Source organism: Myotis lucifugus, unplaced genomic scaffold (assembly GCF_000147115.1).
Source record: "Myotis lucifugus unplaced genomic scaffold, Myoluc2.0 scaffold_713, whole genome shotgun sequence".
In the NCBI taxonomy this organism is placed as follows: domain Eukaryota; kingdom Metazoa; phylum Chordata; class Mammalia; order Chiroptera; family Vespertilionidae; genus Myotis; species Myotis lucifugus.
The window spans coordinates 198,476-220,870 of record NW_005871761.1 but is presented as its reverse complement, the minus strand read 5'-3'; the positions used below and the strand labels follow the sequence as shown (position 1 = coordinate 220,870).

At 44.8% G+C, this 22,395-nt stretch overlaps 1 protein-coding gene across 3 annotated transcripts in view; it reads left to right on the top strand.

Moving 5' to 3' along the window:
* The first annotated feature begins 2,219 nt into the window (after window positions 1-2,219).
* FUBP3 (far upstream element binding protein 3) overlaps window positions 2,220-22,395 on the top strand; it is a 53,992-nt gene continuing 33,816 nt past the window's right edge. The window contains exons 1-2 of one of the 3 annotated variants that reach the window (XM_023746633.1): window positions 2,220-2,389; window positions 15,233-15,338. In XM_023746633.1, coding sequence (XP_023602401.1) covers window positions 2,306-2,389; window positions 15,233-15,338 — 190 coding nt within the window. In that variant the 5' untranslated portion in view covers window positions 2,220-2,305. The remainder of the gene's footprint in view (window positions 2,390-15,232; window positions 15,339-22,395) is intronic. The other 2 variants (XM_014447773.2, XM_006105671.2) reach the window with 2 other exon arrangements.

Below are 22,395 nucleotides of genomic sequence, written 5' to 3'. Positions count from 1 at the left end.
ACACGAAATGGATTAGTGCCAACAAAATTCCAGGCGTTGTGCTAGGTGGTAGGGAGAGCAATGCTAAAGGCAAGCACGGTGTGTCTCAGTAGAGGTTTTATCGTAATAGATAAGACAGATAATAAACAAATAATTAAATGGTGACGTGAAAGCAGTGGTGATAAACATTAAGATGATGAAGTCCAGGGTGATAGTAGAACATATAACAGCAGACTTGAAGGGGTTTGAGTGATGTGCCCCAAGAAATAAGTGGGTTGCCCAACGCTGGTAAACCAGTAAAAGAGGGAGAAACAGAACCTTGTCTTCCTACCCAGACATTCTGTGGTCTTTGGAGCAAACTTTAACATAGCTTATGTTTGGGCCAATGACCCTGATTTCACTACTTATACTCAGGGAGAGAACCAGCTGGAATGTAGATGAATAAACATACGAGATTTTAAAATATATATATATTCAAAACACAAGTATCACTAAAATTGGGTCAGTGAAGCCCATCCGAGTTCCTGAAGGCTGATGACATATCCTTGACTTTTACAAGCAAAGTTAAAACAGTCAACCCACCCAGGCTGGGCCACAAAGAGATGTGCTGGCAAGTGTTAGCCCTGCCTCAAGAGAGCACAGTAACAGCAACCAACCCACTACCTGCTTTCCTACAGGGGTTGAAACATTTTGTCTGAAAATAATCATCTTCCATGTTGCAATTTTGCCAAATTCTTTTGTTTTCCCATAATCTAGGAATTATTCTAATTTGGCATTACTCAGTTCTAAAGAAGTTTCCTACGGACCTTCTATATGCCAAACTCTAGAGATACAGGAACAAATAAAACTCAGACTCTGTTCCTAAGGAATTCACAGTCTGGTAATGAAGTCACTAACAAATGAAGAACTGCTCTTGATTATCGGCCAGTTATTGGCCCTGCATGCTGACACAAGGGATCCAGAGAAGTCACAATGGGTTTTACTTCTTTTAAAAAAAATATTTTTATTGATTTCAGAGAGGAAGGGAGAGGGAGAGAGAGATAGAAACATCAATGATGAGAGAGAATCATTGACCGGCTGCACACCCCATACTGGGGATGGAGCCCACAACCCAGGCATATACCCTGACTGGGAATCCAACCGTGACCTGGGTCATAGGTGGACGCTCAACCACTGAGTCACACCAGCCAGGCGGATTTTACTTCTTTATTTCCCTTTCTCAGTGCCTATCTGCCTTCATAACTTCAAGTTAGGCATAAAATGCTTGACATGACTCTCCATTAAAATCCAACTCCTTGGTATCATACTTGCCTCCAACAAGGTGTATTTAGAAGCCCCTAAGCCTTGCTTCTTTTCTGGGGTTTTGTTTGCTCATTTCTAAGATCCACCTCAAAGGCTCAGTGTGTTCCTGCACTAGGACTCCTTCTCTTGCCTTGAAATATCTATATCTAGCTACTACCATGGAAAAAACGTTAAGCATCCCACGAAGCCCTCTTGCAATAACGTCAGTCTTGACTCAACAGGCACGGAAGCAAAGGTGGTCCTGCGGTATTTCCTGCTTCCTCAGAGTCCCAGAGTGAGTAATGTGTAAGAGGACGCCATGCTGGTTTTCCACTGGGAGCGTCCCCCCCCACCCCCCAGCTGTGTTGCTAGGCAACCCCAGCTGTGTCGCTAGGCAACCCCAGCTGTGTTGCTAGGCAACCCCAGGTGTGTTGTTAGCCCATCCTCCAGCAAACCGATGACGGTGCAGGAACTCAGACCTGGGACTCCCTGCAAACACCGGGCACTGACATTTGTGGTTCTTTGTCCTCCAGCCTCCCTTTGGGTCCTCACGGTGCCATTTCAAAGCGCTCAGTTCCCAATATTCCCAAACCAATGGCCACGCCTGGGAGGGCTGCCAGGGGCAGGCTCTTCGTGAGCCAGCACTGCTGGGTGCTGTCTTGGGAGAGCCACGTCATCCTCTCTCAGTTTTCAAGCGGCCGCCAGCCGGACGCCTCGGGCCCATCCGAGCCTCAAGAGCCCGTTAGCATCATGGACCAACCTGGACCAAATCACGCCTGGGGGGCGGGGCCGCGACCTGTCCTTCCAGACCCGACGGCGGCCCCGCGCGTTGGGCCCGCCCCCGCCCCCCGCGGCCCCGCCCCCCACTTCCGGCCGGACCGCGGTCACGTGGCCCGACTGGTCCCTCAGACGCGACGCGGCTTCTCTCGCGTCGAGTGTCCCGTCTTCCCTTCCGCCGGAAGTGGGGCAGCTTTCCCTTTCCGGCTACGGGTCCCCAAGCGGAGGGGGAGGCCGGACCGGGAGCCGAGCGGCGGCGGGGGCGGTAATGGCGGAGCTGGTGCAGGGGCAGAGCGCTCCGGTGGGGATGAAGGCCGAGGGCTTCGTGGACGCCCTGCACCGGGTCCGGCAGGTACGCGCGCGGCCGGCTGGCGGGAGCAGGGGAGCCCGAGGCGGGGCCGGCCCGAGCCCGATGGGAGGAGGGGGTCGGCCTGGGGGCGGGAGGCAGCCCGGCTGACGCCTCAGTCGGGGTTGGCGGTTCCTTGGGGCTCCTGCCGCCCGAGGAGCCCGGGCATGAGGCGCCTCCGCGAGGCCCAGGCCCAGCCTGTCGGGCGGGTCTCCCAGGGGCCGGCAGCCGCTGGGGAAGGGGCTGCCCCGGACGCCTGCCCCATCGCGTGGGGCGGGAGCTGGACCTGCGGGGCTGCCAGCGCGGGGTTCTGAGGCTCGCGATTGGGGAGCTCACGGTGAGGACCCGGGTATGGACAGGAGGCGGCTGTCTCAGGCCCAGTAGCTTCTATCCTTGGAAAACATCGTCTTGGGACTTTGTCTAACTCAGGAGTGCTTTGTTTTGGAGGGTCCTCTTGGAGAGGGAAGCGCGGAGAATGTTAAGTGGATGTGGGTGGTCCATAAGAGGTAGAAATCCCTTCTGGGCCATAGTTTCTCCACTCTCGGGGAGAAGGTGATGTGGACTCGTTCCAGCAAAGAAACTTGCCCATCTGACAGTGAGGTGCATTTTGTCAGAGTTAAATAAACTGATTTTAAGAGGTTACATGCTTCCCTGGAGAATGAATGTCGGGCCTGCCGTATGGGGCTTCGGGCATGGGACTTCGAACAGAACACATCCTTGTATTGTGGGTAGACCTTACAAGGTAGCGCTAACACCTACACTTCTGCTGTGCTCATCGTCTCTTCCTCTTGAATTGTAGGCATCCTAACTGACATTGTAAAAGTTGGGCTGTAACTAATTACTGCTTGATTCCTAACAGAAAGCCACAGGACTCATTGTATTAGAAGATCCACTCGGTCGCTTGAAGATGTGGTCTTTACATCTCTTTCCAGTATTCCAGGGGAGGGAGCCCTCCCCGTGTCCCAGATACTGACTTTTCATTTTCATACTGATGCTCCTGTAGACATTGGATCCCAGAACTTTCCAAACCTATCGGTTCCACCTAAAATTTTATCTGATGACCTGTTACTTACTGCCTAGGCACCAACCAGTACAGTAGTGAGTATCCATCATACTTAGACTTCAGAGCCAACCAGTGGCTATAATGGATGAACATGCCATCCCGCCCCCCTTCCACCTCTCTGCGTGCCAGCGTGTTACATGCTCTCCTCTCCAGCACAAGGTCCTGAACCTTGTTTCTCACTGGCTACTGATATGTAATGGCTTTCAGTCAGTGCTGATGTGTGACAGTCACCTTGTTGGCCTCCTGTATCCAGGAAGAATTATAGTCACTACCCTAAAGAGCTCAGATCCTCAGTGCAGAAGGCCTATCTAGTTGAACGTAAAATGAATTTTGAACCATTGAGAACACTTTCTGCTTCTCTTGAGCCAGTGGTTGAGCTCATATTCTTGGACAACCTACTCAGGAGAGGGGGAGACCCTCTGTTACATGCTGACCTAATGTGGATTGTTGGAGCAGTGGTTGTACTACTAGCAGAGGAACTTCATTGGAAATATTCCCAGCTCTGAAATGCACCATTGACTGGAGCAGTAATAAGCCCAATGAAGACACTGCTGTAAGTGTATTACATCTGAATATTAACTGCTGGAGGTTGATACTATCTCCAAGGATTTGATGGCCTTTAAAAACTAAAGGAAAAAAAAACAGGTTTGTGGGTAATTTTAGATTTACATTGGGCGAGAATGGCATGGTGGAAGTCTAAAATATTGTATGCTTATAGTAAAACTTACCTGAAAGGATCTCGTGTTACTTGGGCATCTGGATGATGGTGGTTCTACTTCTCTGTAGTATACACAGCGATTTTCCCCCAGCAATAACTGGAAGTAAAAACTGTATTTATTTAAATGATTGCAAAGCTTTCCCCCTCTTATGTGCCCTCATAAACACCAGCAACAGTCTATAAGGCCCTCGTCAGTTTGTCAGAGAGCAGGAAGCTCTATGGTGCTCAGTTTATCTAGAAGATGATGATAGCATAGGAGTTGATCCTGCTGGGATTTGAATCTTCAGTTTCTATTAAGTCTGGGTATTTAGGGTTCAGTACCCAATCTACTCAACTTGCCTGCTAGCATCTAGAAGCCTTCTTGTGCTTTTGCTTACTTAATATATGATGTTTCTGACTCAAAGTCCTGTGTGCTGAATGCTCAGTCAGTTTCAGTTATACTTCAGTGTTTGGCAGAAATGGATAACCCAGCCATTCTGTAGGGGAGTACACAGGTGTGGAAATGTGATCCGATTCAGTCCCAAAGATGAATATCGAATACTGCTGGGTATTTAAAAAAACCATCATGTTCAGTTCTGTCATTGGCAGGTTAGCAACAATAAAGTACTATTTTTTCAACCTGTTTAGAGAGGGCAGGATCCTAATAAAGGTGGGGTGTGGACTCAAAGCCAAAATAGGTTATCCTGTTCTATAGCTACGCTGCACCTCTACCCTGTCTGTCTAGGTCAGTGATGGCGAACCTATGACACGTGTGTCAGGTGACACTCGAACTCATTTTTTTGGTTGATTTTTCTTTGTTAAATGGCATTTAAATATATAAAATAAATATAAAAAGTATAAGTCTTTGTTTTACTATGGTTGCAAATATCAAAAAATTTCTATATGTGACACAGCACCAGAGTTAAGTTAGGGTTTTTCAAAATGCTCACACGCCGAGCTCAAAAGGTTCGCCATCACTGGTCTAGGTTATAAGGGGACCTCATGGAGATTATGGATGAGGAGATAAAAATCTGTTTTACCTTGTTTTCTAAGCATATAAAATCTTTCCAGAAAGCCCACTGCTGGTTTAGGAGCATCCGTCATCAAGTGACTGCACATTTGCATGTTAACGAGACAGTGCGAAATCACAGTGTATGATAGACTCCCACCAGCCTTCCATAAGCTCCACCAACTGTCTGCCAGTCATCAACTACTAGTAAATAGAAGAAAGGATCTGGCCAAACTGCTAATGTTTTTTAGGACTTGAAGGTTCTATTTTGATCTAGACCCAGTCAGTGCCTCTGAATTGCGTAACTCCAGAGTATTCTATCCACATGAATACAGTGTAATTGGTGCCTCAGGGATTTGAGCATTATGTTGATTCTGCACCCAAATGATTGTGATCAAGCCATTGTAGAATCAATAGAGAGTAACATTAGAACCTATTCTTTACCAGCACTTTAAAAAAAATACATTGATTAGTGAGGGGCCTCCAGAGAATGCCTCCCAGGGCTGCTGGCTCACACTTTGAGCCTGGGCAGTAGGTGATTTGGCGTGAGTGCTGTACACAAGCACCAGATCTGCTTCAGGGAATGTGCATCCACCATTACAAGGAAAAGCCTCTGTTCGTTGGTGTTGGGTACTCCCTGAGACACCCTGCCTTAACATACGACGTTTCTGACTCAAAGTCAAATGTGCTGCCTGTTCACTCGGTTTCATTTATACTCCACTGAGACCATCTCTTACCTGTTCAGTGCTTCAGTATCTCAAGTCATTTCACTAGGGACTTACTCCTGCATGTGCGTTCGTTTTAGCTTCCTCAGACACTTGAAGAAAACCAATGTCTACAGGAAATCTATGGGCTGCTTCTGTATCTTTGATAGGACCCAGCAGCGTACCCTGCAAAGAGCGAGCCCTGTTAAAGAATTGGCGACGGGACTGAGTCCTTTTGGGTCACCACACTAATGCAAGCACTGAACCTCATGTTTGGTACTGAAAGGTAGACTCTAAGTCAGGGGTCCTCAAACTACGGGCCACATGCAGATACAAATATTGTATTTGTTCCCGTTTTGTTTTTTGACTTCAAAATAAGATATGTGCAGTGTGCATAGGAATTTGTTCATAGTTTTTTTTTAAACTATAGTCCGGCCCTCCAACGGTCTGAGGGACAGTGAACTGGCCCCCTGTTTAAAAAGTTTGAGAACCCCTGCTCTAAGTGAATAGTATGTGTGCCTCTAAGGCTTTTCTCATTTTCATCTGAGACTATCTTTCTTTAAAATTTTTTTTAATATATATATATATTTTTTTATTGATTTCAGAGGGGAAAGGATGACTCTCTGAAGTCCCAATTATTTGTAGATTCAGATTTACCTGGACCAGAATTCTTAAACCCATGGCCCGCGGGCTGGGGGAGGCTCCCAGTGGGCCTGCAGGCATGCCTTGTTTGACTCACACAGTGCCAGCACTTAGAAACCAGAATGATTTCACATAAAAAATGGAGATTCCTAGCTTCCGCACTGCTCCCGCATTTTGCAGTGGCAGTACTGTATTCGGCAGGACTGGGGGGCCTCTGCCCCTTTGCACACGCGTTGACTCTGGTTGCCTTCATTCCCACCACTTTGCTCATGTTTTACACTGCCCATTGGGGTGCCTATCCACAGCCTTTATTTTTCTTATCCTTTTTCAGTTGTGAGCCCATCATTTCTAGGTTTTATTTGAAATTTATAATGGAAAAAACTGGGAGGAGAGTTGGGCAATCTAAGGCTCCTGCAAGTAGCTGCGTGACCTTGGACTAGGTTAGTCTTTCCCAACATTTGATTTACAGGCTGTTACTATGTCTTCCATGGGGAATACAGGGTTAAATAAAGGTGAATTGGCTTCTTTACTACAAGACTTCTTAGAGCCTTTAATATGCTTATGTGCACTAAGGCCTAAATGTCCTGAAGTTAAATCACTTCATACCCTCTTTTCATAAAACCAAACTCCATTCTGTGGATCAAACTTAGGAAATGTTGAGCTAAATAATCTCAGTGGTCCCTTCAAGGCCATGAGCTGGATTTGAAAAAAAAAAAAATTGGTGATATTATTTTAGCTCTTTTGCTTTATAATACGTTATACAGCAGGTCCTCAAATAACGTCTTTTCGTTCAATATTGTTTTGTTATAACGTTGATGAGATGTCATAGGAATTTTACTCTTATGTCAATTAGCACAATAAAATTAGTTTCTTTATATGTTATTTCCCTGCGGTTCCAAGAACCTTTTTATGACGTTAAGTGAGGACTTACTGTATTGGGTGTCTGTTCAAACTTTCCTCTCCTTAGCTTTTCTGTGCAATCCTTTTACCCTTAAGAACTGTCTCTCTTGAAAATGTTTTGCATTTTGAGTTTCGTTGTAAAGACACTTGGGAAAGAATAGCCAATATTTCTATTGGAGGCACTTTTATCTTAATACCAGATGAGAACAAATCACTTGCAAGACTGAGTGGTGTTAATGGAAGTAGTGATGTGATTCAGATTACCTGCCATTTATTTGAGTATCTGCTGAGTCCAAGGCTGCTCGCTGGATGCTGGGACAGTGCAAAGATAAATAAGACAACTTTGCAGCTGGTTTTATCTTACTGTGGATTAAATTCTCACAACAACCAGGTGCGATATTCAGGACAAGGGTTATATCTCTCATTTTATATTTGAAAATAAGCCAAAGGGAAACAAAGCAGTTTTCTCAGAGGCACACAAATAATATATCCATTGTTCTCGGACCCAGGTCTTGTGCATTCTAAGGAGGATTTTGGTTCCTTCGCAGAGGTAGTTGCATAGTTTTCATTTCGGTGAGACATCAGCAGAGTCATTGAACAAAGCATTGAAAGGATGCTGGTGGAATTAGATGGAATGGAGGGGAGAGAACTACTGGACATGCCATTTTTAGGGTCTTTGGTGGGGGAATCCCAGCTGGAACAGTATTTCGGCTTTCAGCCTCAGCTGGTCATCTTAGCATTTTTCCTACAGATGGGTTTCTCCATGTGCACTTTAAATTTAGCAAATGTTGTGTTTGTTTTTTGTTAATCCTCATCCAAGGATATTTTTCCATTGATTTTTAGGGAGAGTGGAAGAAAGAGGGAAAGACAGAGAGAAATATCGATGTGAGAGAAACACATCGATTGGTTGTCTCCTGCGTGAGCCCTGACCAGGGCCTGGGCTCAGGAGGAGCCTGCAGCCAAGGTATAATGTGCCCTTGACTGGAATCAAACCTGGGACCCTTTGATCCGCAAGCCAAGGCTCTGTCCACTGAGCCAAACCAGCTAGGGCAAATTTAGCAAATGTTTAATGAGAACCAAGCATTTTGCCATGCATTAGGGAAGCTGTTCTTTAACTTTGGTAACATGTACCTTTTATTTTTTTAAGATATATTTTTATTGATTTTTTTTTTTTTTTTTTTAAGAAGGAGAGGGGTAGAAACATTGATGAGAGAGACACATTGATCAGCTGCCTCCTGTACTCCCCTCACTGGGGATCCAGGCCAAAACCCAGGCATGTGCCCTGACCGGGTATCGAACCGGCGGCCTCTTGGTTCATGCATTGCAACCATGAACCACATCGGCCGGGCAGAACATGGACCTTTTAAAGACTCTTGAAAACTTTGAACTCCTCAGAAATATGTATTGGTTTTGTATATAAATTCAAGAATTTATCAAGCTGAGCCCTGGAGCTCCCAGTGAAGGACTCTTTGTCCCAGGGTTACTGAGGTGATTGAGAGTTCCTTGTGAGGAGACAGTGGAACCAGTAACTTTCTCGGTGAGATTCTGCTATTTAGAGCTAGGTTATCAAGTGCTTTGCAATCACAGATAAGGGGATATTTAATTCTCCCCAAATGGGGCGGCACGAAGTTGTCAGGAAAAGGTACTAAGAAGAGCTGATGTCTTACTTGATTGGTATATAGAATTCCTTGTTTTGGCAATGCCAGTAAATAGGGCAGGACCAGCCGGAGCCCCATCTCTGCCAACACTTCTGCTACCATTTGTTGAGCTTGTGTTATGCTTGGTGCCAGGCACAACTTTCATAGATGTTCTCTCATTTGATAGTCACAAAATTCCCAGGTGGTAAAGTAGTGAAGTGGTTATTAAGAGCTTGGCTTCAGACTATATGAGCTCAGGTTCTGGTTATGCCACTTACTAGCTTAGTCACTGGACAAGTTATCTACTTTCTTTAAGCCTAAGTTTCCTTATGTGTAAAATGGAGATCATTGATGTTAGTAATAATTTTTTAAAATAGCTAATATTAGAAGTTAGGAGGTTACCCTTAGGGGAGGTGGAGTTGTGTAGTGACTGAAGGGGGCCTGAGGCAGGCTTCTGGGGCCCTGGTGATGTTCTGTTTCTTGACCTGGATGCTAGTTGCACAGGCATTTTCGTTAGCGAAAATTCAGTGAGCTATAAACGTATCCGTGTAGTTTTCTGGAGCATTATTCTTCAATTAAAGGTTAAAATAGCAAACGGTCTTGTTCCTTACCATGTGCCTGGCATTGTTCTACATTGTTACCCTGTTATCCCCATGGATACAATTCCAGGCAGGCCCCAAACCCCACAGTAATGAGCATTGTAGCTACTTTATAAGGTCACTGTGAAGATTAAATGGGGCCACAGCAGGCTTTTCGTGCAGTACATTTGATACAGTGCCGTCTTCACTGTGACCCACCAGGTAGTGGGATGCAGAACTAGGACTTGCCCCTGTGCACTGACTCCAGCCCCTGCCCTCTGAACTTCTCTTAGCCTCCGGCTCGGCCGTGGGGAGCAGACTCTCAGTCCAGCCCGTGCATTCTCCAGGTCCGGAGCAAGGCCACTCTGGGGAACTGTAGAGCAGGGGTTTCGGGGGGTAATTTGGGTTCCTGCTCCCTGGGTGGTGTGAGCTTCCACCTCTACTTGTTGGATCCCTGAAAATCATCAGTAGCTATATTGATAGCACGGGCATCGTATGTGGAAGACTTGGTGGTGCTCGACGGCTTTGCCCGTTTCCATTTCATATAAAGTTCTAATCAGTGTAAAGTTGTGGACACAGTCACAGCTTCCTATTTGGGTTTATAGGATGAGCTTTGATTACAAAACCTGTCAACAGAGAAATTTAGTTCTAAAGGTGTGCACTGGGAATAATTAATTGCCATGTTTGTGAACTTCAGTAATTTGTGTCCTATCTTTGTGATTTTTGCCCTAGCAGTGAACCTTCAATATTCTGTTAATATTTTAAAATCGTTTTAAAATTTGGGTTTGTTTGAAATATTTTTCAAAAAGGAAGCTAAATCATTGTCATAAATGAAAAACTTTGCCATGTATTGAAGGTAACTGTAAAAAATATATATATTCATCCATGCACCTTTCAAAATCACCTGTGTACCCCTCTGTGGAACACACTGGTTTAGTTCGTCCCTGCATTTCACAGGTGTGTACACCGAGGAGCAAGGCCATTGAGGGTCTTGCCCAGGGTCATACACTGGGAGATCTGGCTGGAAACCTAACTCTTGACTGATTCCTGGGCCAGTGCTCCCTTCCTTCGTATTTCCGCTGGCTGCCGGCAGTGGAGGTTAAATTAAGTCTCTCACGTTTATATCTCATCTTTTTCTGTGCTTAAAACAGCGCAGGTAGTGAGATAACCCATTCTCTTCCCCACCTACCCTCCAAAGCAGGAAAAGTAATGGAAGTGGTAGAAAATCGGTAGCAGAGTCCCCTCAAGGTCATGCTTTCAGATAAGAACTGAAGTGGCCTTGGTTTTGTAGGAATATTCTGGCTTCGGTGGCTCTTGTTTTCTGGCCGATGCCATTAACTGAGAATGTACCCTACTTTCCTTAGCAGCTGCTGTTCAGAATGATCAGTTGCAACGTGAGGAATTGCTTGAGGTCTGTGTACTGTGAACCACCAGGTTTGAGTCCTTGAGAAGTGAAATATGTTTAAGAAAGTATTAGGTGGAGGAAAGAGAGGTAGCTTAGTGCTGTGGTTATAGACTTGAGTCAGGCATGCCTGGGCTTAAATACCATTTCTGCTCCTTACAAGATGCATGATTTTTGACAGGTCACTCAGCTTCTCTGAACCTCACTTTTCCTTATCTTAAAAGTGGAAATAGTGCCCTAGACCAGTGGTTCTCAACCTTCCTAATGCCGCGACCCTTTAATACAGTTCCTCATGTTGTGACCCCCAACCATAAAATTATTTTCGTTGCTACTTCGTAACTGTAACTTTGCTACTGTTATGAATCGTAATGTAAATATCTGATATGCAGGATGTATTTTCATTGTTACAAATTGAACATAATGAAAGCATAGTGATTAATCACAAAAACAATATGTAATTATATATGTGTTTTCTGATGGTCTTAGGCGACCCCTGTGAAAGGGTCGTTCGACCCCCAAAGGGGTTGCGACCCACAGGTTGAGAACCGCTGCTCTAGACTGTTTGGCTCAATAGATAGAGCGTCCGCCTGCGGACCAAAGGGTCCCAGGTTCGACTCCTGTCAGGGGCACATGCCTGGGTTGCAGGCTCAGTCCAACGTGCAGGAGGCAGCCAATCAATGATTCCCTCTCATCATTGATGTTTCTGTCTCTCTCTTTCTCTCCCTTCCTCTCTGAAATCAATAAAAATATATTTTTTTTAAAAAATGAAAATAATAACACCAGCCTCCTAGAGAATCATTGTAAGGAATAAATGAGATAGCATGTTTAAAATGCTCCTAGAGTACCTAGCACATAGTGAGCACTCATTAAATTTCAACTGGTTATTTTAGTAGATATTTCATATTTCCTAGAATAAAGTTACACTTATATGAAGAAACGAACACGTTGAATTTTATGGTATATTGTAATATACAATGAAATATCAATGTAAATTGTGATGCAATTGTATATTTTAATGTTAAACTTGTATCTAACATTTGTTTAGCCAAAGTTTAAATGCAGTCTATTGACTTCAGAGCTACACCTCTTAACCATTATTACAAATTTCCCTAGTTATAGATGCCTGAAGCAAACATGACTTAAGAATACATCTGGCCTGGCCAGATAGTTCAGTAGGTTAGAGCGTTGTACCAACAGGCCAAGGTTGCAGGTTCAATCCCTGGTCAGGGCACATGCAAAATCAACCAATGAATGCACAAATAAGTGGAATAACAAATCAATGTCTGTCTCTCCCTCCTTCCCTCCCTCTCTCTGTCCCTCTGTCCCTCCTTCTCCCTCTCTCTCTAAAAAAACTAAATTAAAAAAAAATAAAATAAAATAGTGGATTAAAAACATTTGAAAGTCTCAGTCACAAATTTGGAAGGACACTTACTGATATAATCAATATTAGGAACAGGAAACTGGCGGACTCAGGAATAGCATTTAGCTAGTTTGGCAGGAAGGAGAAAGATGTGGAAGATGAGGTTTCAGCAGAAGGGAGCAGGGAGAGTGCCTGAAGGGTAGAGTGCACATTTTGAGGCCTCGTCTTTGAGAGTGAGGTCACATGCACACTGTTGAGGGACTCCACTGATAGTCATACCCTTTTCTTTGGTGTTTTGGGGTAATCATGTCTTCTGAGAATGTTTTGGTCGGTCTTTTAAAAAACAACTAGAGCAGTCTTTTTTTTCTTACATATTTTTATTGATTTCAGAGAGGAAGGGAGAGGGAGAGATAGAAACATCAATGATGACAGAGAATCATTGATTGGCTGCCTCCTGCACGCCCCCTACTGGGGATTGAGCCTGCAACCCAAGCACGTGCCCTTGGCAGGAATCGAACCTGGGACCCTTCAGTCCGCAGACCAACGCTCTATCCACTGAGCCAAACCAGCTAGGGCAACTAGGCCAATTTTGAAAACCCTTATATTAGCCAGTTTATTGTGGCAGACGAGAGGGTCTCTGTGGATACAAGCTCTTGCGTGTTCTCACCTTTTAACCCACCTGCTTTACCAGCTGAGTCCTTACAGGTAACTTTTGCATCTTAACTAGCCAACCTCTGCAAGCTTATCCAAAACAAATAAGGGAGCAAGCTGGCAAATAGATGATAGAATGCTGTTAGGCAGGATGTATATGGCCTTTTGTTTAAGGGCAAATGGCCACTTGCCCATAGAGGCTTGCTTGGATATAGGAGGTGGAGTTTCTATCGGCTGTCTATCTTTAGTATTTGAGATTGTCAAACTTTTTCTTTAAAGGTCCAGATAGTATGGCTTTGCACACTATATGGTCTCTGCAACTCCTTACCGATAACAAATGGGTGTAGCTCTGTTCTAATAAAGCTTTCCTTACAAAAGCAGGTGGTTCACCAACCAGAGTTTGCCCTGGTTTAGAATACCTCCTATTAGAACACCTAATGGTGTTTCTATTCTTGTCCACTTAGAATCTATTTGTCTTGGCCAAGAGGATCTTTTAAAAACAAATTAGCACATTACTTCCCTTAGAAAGCCTTGTAGTTGCTTCTGGTCACCCTTCCTATAAAATCCAAGCCCCTTACCAGGATCAGTAAAGCCCTGTGTGAGCTGGCTCTTGCCCACTTCTTAGAACACATCAAATTCCTTCTACTCCAGTGACATTGACTTCTTTCTTTTAGGCTTATACCTACCAAACTTGCTCCTGCCTCAGGCCTTTGTATAAGCTGTTTCTTCTTCCTGGACAGCTCTTCCTCAGATTTTTGTGTAGCCAGCTGCTACTCATTATTTAGGTCTCAGGTTACACGTCACCTCCTAGTGTCCTGCCCTGATCGCCCTATATAAAGTAGCTCTCCCAAGCACTCTATATGTCATTGTCTTTTATTGGCATCATGCTTATTGCCACCTGAAATGCTCAGTTTATTATGTACCCGTGACTCCCCACCGACTGCTAACTCCAGGGAACAGGGGCTTGGTTAGTCTTGTTCGCCACAGGAACCTTGGTGCCTGGAACAGCCTAGCACATAGTAGGCAGTCACCATTTGTTGGGTGATTTGCCTTGTTTTACAGCCCTGGTATTTGTGAAGTGCTTTTCAGTGTACAAAGCTCTTTTGTGTTCAGAGTATGTTGTTATCTTTTCAAAAACTGTGAAGCAGATGGTATTATACCCAGAGGATCTTAAGCAGAGAAGAAACGGACTTGCCCAATATCACAGAACCAGTAAATGGAAGGGACAAGCCCTAACTCCAGGACATTTAAGTCTTGCCTGGGGTTTTCCCGATTGTGTTTAGTTGTTTGTTTAAGGTAATTTATCTTTATGTTGGTCCTGGAAGGTCTCACACTTCTGGGCACATTGGGACAAGTTCAGAATTTCCACTGAAGACTTTGCTCTCTGAGACAGGTGTGCTAGGCTTAATTCAGGGCGTAACATCAAGAGCAACTGCTATAGACATTCCTTTGATTAAATCAAAGAGTTGATTTATTGTGAAGATCACAATAATTTCCTAATGAGAACAAAGTAGATAAGTAAGGAGTCTATGTAGCATTTGTTTCGGGGGAAATTTTTTAATAGCTATGTTCTGTTCTTTAACTGATGATAAATAAAATGTTAAAAGTTGAAACAGGTCTCAGATTATCTTACTTTCTCAAGCGCAGGAATCTTATAATAGTCTGGACAGTCATCCCCCGCTGTTTAGACATTTCCAACAAAGAGCAGCTTATTGCCTTATATCTGTAGATTGCATCATCACTTTTATAGATGTTACAGTTAATAGGATGGATATATTCCTAAAGCGTTGTCAATTGAGCAAACATGGCCTTTTAAATATTGTTGGGGAATTCGTTTCTTAAAGGAATCCTGTGATAAAACCTTTTGAGCAAAGTTTTTCTCATTTTTGGCCTGCTTTTTTTCTTCAAATGCAGTATGCCTCTATTTTTAAAGTGATGGCTTAGAAATACTAATTGCTTGTAAAAGACACACTTTTGGTACTATTTTATTTCTAAAGACACATTATTATTAAGACCAAAAGAAAACTCAGCTAACAGTGAAAAGTGTTTATACTACCATGACATTGCCTTACATTAATGTAGGTTGGGGCGGGGGGGAGGTGCGGGGGGAGACAGTGAAAAAACAGCCCTCTAAAGAGGACTCGTCTTTCTCCCTCAAATAGAGCCGTGATTTGTTCCTGAATATTTAAATCTGCTTCTTCTGTAGATTGCTGCTAAAATTGATTCAATTCCTCACTTGAATAATTCCACACCTCTAGTGGACCCCTCCGTGTATGGATATGGAGTGCAAAAACGGCCCCTGGATGATGGAGGTAAGTTGTTGTCAGTGTCTTTGCCTTTCAGGTGGTAGTGAACCTGTCAGTGCCGTTTGTGTCAGCCATTTCCTTAACAGCTCTCTCCGGCACCGCTGAAGAGGAATGGCTGAGGGGAAGTATTTAGGATGATTTTTCTCAGCAATTCTCCAGCATTTGAGTTCTTATTTGCCTTGATAATACAGGAATCTTTTTAGCTGGGCTCTCAGGGAAAGATTTGGCCTTTGAGCATCAGCTTGGAAGTAATTTGACAGATTGGATAGTTTTGCTGGATTCAGCCCTCCGTTCTTCCAGTGCACATGTAAGAATTGAAGTTTCCACTTTCCTCCAAAGAAAAGCTAAGTTTTGGTGCATAGCTTTGAGGAAGCCGTGGCTGTATCTTGACCTTAAGACCTCTGTTCTATCTGCTGGTTTTTCATCATTCCCATTTATGACAAGTTCTTTCTAGAAACATTTATTTTTCTTTCATTCATTCATTCATTTGTTATTTTGCTGGTTTGTTTATATATTCAACTCCACTCCACCCCCCAAAATTTGAAACCAATTAGCAGTGCCTATCACCAGGACCCTGGCAGAGAATCTACCAGATGTGCTTCTGTAGAGAACTTGGCCTTCCTTTGTCTGATTTGGTCTTCCATAAAGTAGGCCTATAACAGGGATTGTGAAATATACTAGATGGTACGTGAATGTTCACATAGTGGTGGGCCAGTGTCTTCTCCTTCTGCCCTGTCAGTCTGCATATGCATCCAACCATGTATGCGTGTATATATTTCTATGATACGTTAAGTGAAAAAAATCAAGGTGTGCAACAGTATGTATTATGTAATCCCTTTTTCTAAAAAAATGCATGTTTTTATATACATAGGAAAAATGTAATTTGGCTTGATTGATTGATTGATTTTTCTCTGGTCTCCTTGGGATTCTAAAAGAGGAGATCGCCATTATTTTTTAGACTAGAGGCCCAGCGCACGAAATTGTGCGCAGGTAGGGTCCCTAGGCCTAGCCTGTGATCAGGGCCATCTTTCGCCCGCTCACCAGTCCCCAGTCCCGCCCCGCCACCACCCACCCCGGTTCCCCGTTCGCCATCCTGTGATCAGAGCCTGTGGGCCGGGTGGGGAGGGACCGAGAGGTGGTCAATGCACCTCATAGCGACTGGTCAAGCAATCATTCTGGTTGTTGCGCCGTTATGGTCACTGGGCTTTTATTATATAGGATGTGGGAACCTTTTTGGAATAATTGTATAGATTCACACTAATTGTGAAGATTTTAAGGGGATATCATTTGGGTGTAAAAGTTCTTCTCTGTTTAAAACAACGGTTTATGTTTATGGTCACACACATAAAAAGTCTACTCCAGGCCATTGGAACTACGGTGACCATTTAAACTGCTGCTTCCAAATAGTACCCCATGATCTTCTTTTATTTGACTGGTGTTAGTGATTTCTTAGACCAAATATGACTAATGGCATTATCTGCATTTTGCCTTAGCAAAAAGCTTTTTACCTTTTTAGGGCAATTATGCTTCTGCTTCTCCTATGAGACATCAATAGGAAAGTAGAACTAAGTTGTCTGGCACTGAACACGTATCTTGTTAATGGACAGAGCCTCCCTGGCTCACCATTTCCAGAAACTAAGATCAATACATTTCACAACTCTCGGCCTTGTTTTCACCCACTGTGTGGAGTCGAGTTGCAGTGGAAACTGCACCCAGTGACGAGTATTCACTGTGTTCTTTGCATGGGAACACCCAAATGTTTGCATTTGGCATTTCACAGACATTTTTCTCCCATTTATCCTTTGATACCCATTTGAAAGAAATTAGCAAAAGGTTCTGAACTTAATGATAAAGAGACCTAGGAAGCAAGCAGCTGTAGTTAGTAAGTCACCAGTAAGTGCAGGGTCTCCCTTGAAAGTTCAGTTCATTATCATATTGTTTATTTTCACATTTTGTCGTTGTTGACCCTTTTACAGAGGACCTTCATTTTCTCCCCTTTGCCCTCCTCCACCCAGCTCCCTCACCTCCCTTTTGAGAACCTTGATTTTTTGGGGACTAAATCCTTGTAATCAGGAACAGGAAATGAACACAATTTCTCTCTTTCCTTCTTCTAAATCGTAAGCAGTCTTTATAGTAGGAAAGAACCGAGAGAGAACCTTTTGGCACCATGTCCGGCCTCTGGCATCTCTGGATGCCTGTGTCTTACACAACAGATGTATTCGGAGAACAAGAAATGTCCCTCAGGCTTTTTGCATTCTGCATTACAGTTTGATGAAGTCAATCCTCTTCTTGTGAGCACCGTTTCAATAACAGAATCACGGGAATTGTTTTCCTCCACGTTGGTCCCCACATATAGAGTTTGAGATTTGCTGTTGATCTTAGCGAGAACCCTGGGCAGTGGGGCCTGCCTCAGCCTCTGTTTTCAGCTGTCTTCTGATGGGGATAGGTCACTGGGCCAGTTCTGTTCTCCTGAATAAATATGTGAATAAACAGATCCTGTCAAGGAAAGTGTTTGTGTTTGCCCCACAGCTTTCTAGGGGGCACAGTCTTGCTGTTTGTGAGCTGAAAGGTTAGAAAAGCAGAGACAAACAACAAGCAGGAATTCCACCGCTTTTTCTTTGCAATAAAGATTTCCAAAGGCTTGCAGTGTTTTGTTTGGTTTGGCCTAGGGGGTTTTTTTTGACAGAAGTTCACCAGAACACTTTTAGCAATGTGAACTTTCTAACTTTCCTGTGAGTTGGAGTTCTTTAACCTTCAGGAGGTTAAAGTTCAGTCCGCTAGACGTTTTTGGAGGTGTTACTTAGGTCTGTTTGAAAGTATTTCAGCTTTGAAGTTGACCACAAAGAACCTTAACCCAGCGTTTATTCAGGACACTGAGGTATAGACAGGTGTATGAACAGGAGGATTGGAACAAGTGCTAGGCAAGAAAGCCAGGGGCCAGGTTTATTCCTGGTGCAGATGGGATTGGCGTGAGTGGTGTTCCTGCAGTTTGAGCCGCCCGTGAGACTGCCCGTCAGCAGCCGCCTGGAACCCAGCGGGAAGAGTTTAGAGCTCAGCCTTCAGAGCCTTTCTTGGCGCCCCGCCCTCCAGCTTTGGGTCACATAACTCTAATTGGTAGCATCTTCAGTCTTGGCACCCACGCTTTCTAACAGTCTTTGAGGTGTAGAATCTCCAATTCGGGAATCTCCCTGCTGGTGTTGGGTGTGGCACCCTTTCCGTCCAGTACTTTCTTCTTGCCACTACTAGAGCCAGTCTGACCAGTTTCTGCCTCTTCTGTAAGGCCTGGGGCAGGTTCCAGTACCAGGGAGGTCCAGCCTAACCTGACCGTCACCTCCCTGCCCTTCTGTCTCTCCCCCATTCACAGCCTAATCACCTGTTCTCTTTGCTCTCCCAGAAACATGTCCTCCATCCCAGCTCTTACCTGGCTGATTCCTACTCAGCCCATAGGTCTCAAAATTGACAGGTAAGACTCCTCCTAGCAGCCTGTCCTCATCCTCATCTTCTGACTTGCTTCAGTGCCCGGCTCAGGTGCCACCCAGCCTCTTTATCTTCTCTTGTCTCCTGTTCTCCTTCCTCCTCCTTTCCCTCTCTTCCTCCCTTTTCCCTACAGTCCCCTCACCAGTCCTCTCATTCTGCTCTGAACTTCTAAGGTTCATTTGTCCCTTAGGGTACATGTCATCTCCTGCTTTATTCTGCAGATCCCAGGTGTCCCTCTCCGGCCAGATCCTGCATGCCCCCACTCACCATAGAGGCGTTCTCTATTCTAGCCTGCCTTACAGCGGGAGGGAATAGATGCTCAATGCTTAATTCTCCTTTGTCTCCTGTGATTTGCATTTAGAAAATTTTCTGAAAAGTAAGCTCCACATGTAAGAGAACAGCATTAGCCAAGTGTTTTAAAACTATGAATTTCAGTTTAATCTAAATCAGGACCTGGTCTCTGCCCCACCTGCTCAGCCCTGCCATGAGCTTGGAAGCAGCCATGGGCACACGTAAACAAATGCGGTGGCTGAGCTCCAGGACCTCCTTGTTTACAGAAACAGGCAGCTGGCCCTCAGGCTCAGTTTGCCAACCTCTGATCTCAAACCAGCCTTGTCAAATGATTAACTCTAACTCTTTCTTAATCTGCAGTTAGAGAGGTGTACAGAGGGTTCCCCCCACCCCTGATTTCCTTAAACAAGTCTCCCTGTCTCAGGATCCACTGTCTAAGGCCTCGCTGAGAAAACGAGTGATTTCTAATGTTTAGCCCAGAGCTGGCTGACAGATGGCAAAGCCGCTCTTCTCATCGTCCCCTCCGTCTTTCTAGGGGCAGTGGGAGCATCTTCTCCAGGTTTCTACCCCGGGAGAGTCTGAGGTAATTATGGCCTCTGAGCATTTTACTTGAATCAAACAAACCTCACTGTCCCTGCCCTCTCTGTAAAATGCGACGCCACAATCAGAACTTGGGTGAATGCAGCACCATTGCTGGGGGCAGGGAGCGTGCACAAGCAACTGTGAAACGTGCCTGCCTTTTCTGCCAGAGGCTTCTCTGAGATGGGTGCAAGTACCTTTTTAGTAGTCCCCCACCTCCTGCTCCTATCTCCATGATGTTTCTGTGGGTGATGGAAGAAGAATTTTTGGGTGTACTATCAAATGAAGTATTTACAGGAAAATTGGAATAGAAATTTTTTTTTCTTTTTAAAAAATCCATTTTGCCCTAGCCCAATGGTAGGCAAACCACGGCTTGCGAGCCACATGTGGCTCTTTGGCCCCTTGAGTGTGGCTCTTCCACAAAATACTGACATCTGCACATGGGCCACGAAGTTTCAGTCGCACTGTACGTGCGTGCCCGCACGTGGTATTTTGTGGAAGAGCCACACTCAAGGGGTCAAAGAGCCGCATGTGGCTCGCGAACTGCGGTTTGCTGACCACGGCCCTAGCCTGTTTGGTTCAGTGGATAGAGCGTCAGCCTGTGGACTGAAGGGTCCCAGGTTCGATTCCCATCAAGGGCACATGCCCAGGTTGCGGGCTCGATCCCCAGTGGGGAGCATGCAGGAGGCAGCCGATCAATGATTCTCTCTCATTGATGTTTCTATCTCTCCCTCTCCCTCTCTGAAATCAATAAAAAAGAATACTTTTTTAAAAATTCTGCACATTGACATAGAGGTAAAAAGAAAATGACTGAAACATTTAGATGAAAAAAAATTTTTTTTAAGTGTATTTTTTATTTATTTCAGAGAAGAAAAGAGAGAGAAACATCAATGATAGAGAATCATTGATCAGTTGCCTCATGCACACCCCCTACTGGGGATGGAGCCCGCAACCTGGGCATGTGCCCTGACCGGGAATCAAACCATGACCTCTTGGTTCATAGGTTGATGCTCAACTACTGATCCACACCAGCAGGGCAAATGAAAGATTCTTTACAATTAAATCCACAGTTTTATATATTTATCTTACATGTCAGTGAGAAATCACCAACTATTATGAAATGACAAATTACATTTAAAAAACAAAAAGGTCTCATAAAAAATATATCCATGGATAAAAAGTACTGTACTCTGTTTTTTTTTTTTTAATATATTTTATTGAGTTTTTACAGAGAGGAAGGGAGAGGGATAGAGTATTAGAAACATTGATCAGCTGTCTCCTACACACCCCCTGCTAGGGATGTGCCCGTAACCAAGGTACATGCCCTTGACTGGAATCGAACCTGGGACCCTTCAGTCTGCAGACCGACACTCTATCCACTGAGCCAAACCAGTTAGGGCAGTGGTTCTCAACCTTCTGGCCCTTTAAATACAGTTCCTCATGTTGTGGTGACACCCAACCATAAAATTATTTTTGTTGCTACTTCATAACTGTAATGTTACTACTGTTATGAATCGTAATGTAAATATCTGATAGGCAGGATGGTCTTAGGTGACCCCTGTGAAAGGGTCGTTCGACCGCCAAAGGGGTCGTGACCCACTGGTTGAGAACCGCTGAGTTAGGGCAGAAGTACTGTACTCTTGATGCTGTCACTTTCTCCTCTTCTGTGTTACAACACGTTGTTTTCTCGGATAAATGCATCTCCATACTCATTCCTCAGTTACCTGTTTTCAAAGTCTTCATCTACTCCAAAGCTATATTCATGTAGCCACCCAGGCAAGCCAGGACCCCTGGATAGTCCAGTCCAGAATTTCCTTTTACCACCACTGGCATCCAGTGATGTGCCTTAAGAAGTCACTGGGGGCTTGCTCCTGCAGATTTACTTTAATCCTGATCAGAAATCTGGGAGGTGGGACAGCTGAGTTCTAATCCCAGCTCTGCTACTTAATTAGCTGTGGGCCTTAGGTGACCATTTCACCTCTCACGGCCGCAGGGTCCTCATCTTGTGGCTGGGACCCGGAATTCCTACTCGAGGCGCCCCATTAGCCTGCCTCCACCCACCTGGAATAGAAGGTTTCTGTGGCCCTTTCCAAGTGGTGTTTGGTTTTTTTTCCAGCACTTGTGGCATAGAGCAAAGACAAAGAGAGTGAGGAAGAACGATTTCTAAAATTCCAGACTTTCAAGGAGGGCAGCAGTGAGAGCCAAAGTTCTTGCTGCCAGTGGGCAAGGGGCACCCAGACTGCCTGTAGCCCACACCACCCAGGCAGGAGCCCGCAAGTACCAGAGTCTCTGCTTTGGAAAGAGAGAAAAATGAATCTCAGAGATGTTGGTACTTTCCCTCAGTGGAGGGTAATGATGGATGCTGCAGGGAGAAAGAGCCAGGACGGAAACTCAGTTCCTGGGAGGTGGGGAGGTGTAGGGGGAGGGGCAGATTGGCCTTTTATGAAGTAGATAAAGTAAAGCAAGCCCTAGCTCTCAAGCACTAGTCTTTCGCCTGGGTGAATGAAGACCCCCCAGGGGTTCGGTGGGCCTGGAGTTTATAGCAACCCTTCTCCAGCTCTTCCTTCTGTGCACACTCTTCCCTAAAGTGGAGCTCTCTGAGACTTCTGTCTGTGCTGGAGACGTGCCCTTTTCACCTGGGGTATAAACTCCTCAAACACCTCAAAGGGTGGGGAATCCCAAGGTAACAAAGCATGAGAGTCTTGTTAAGAAGTAC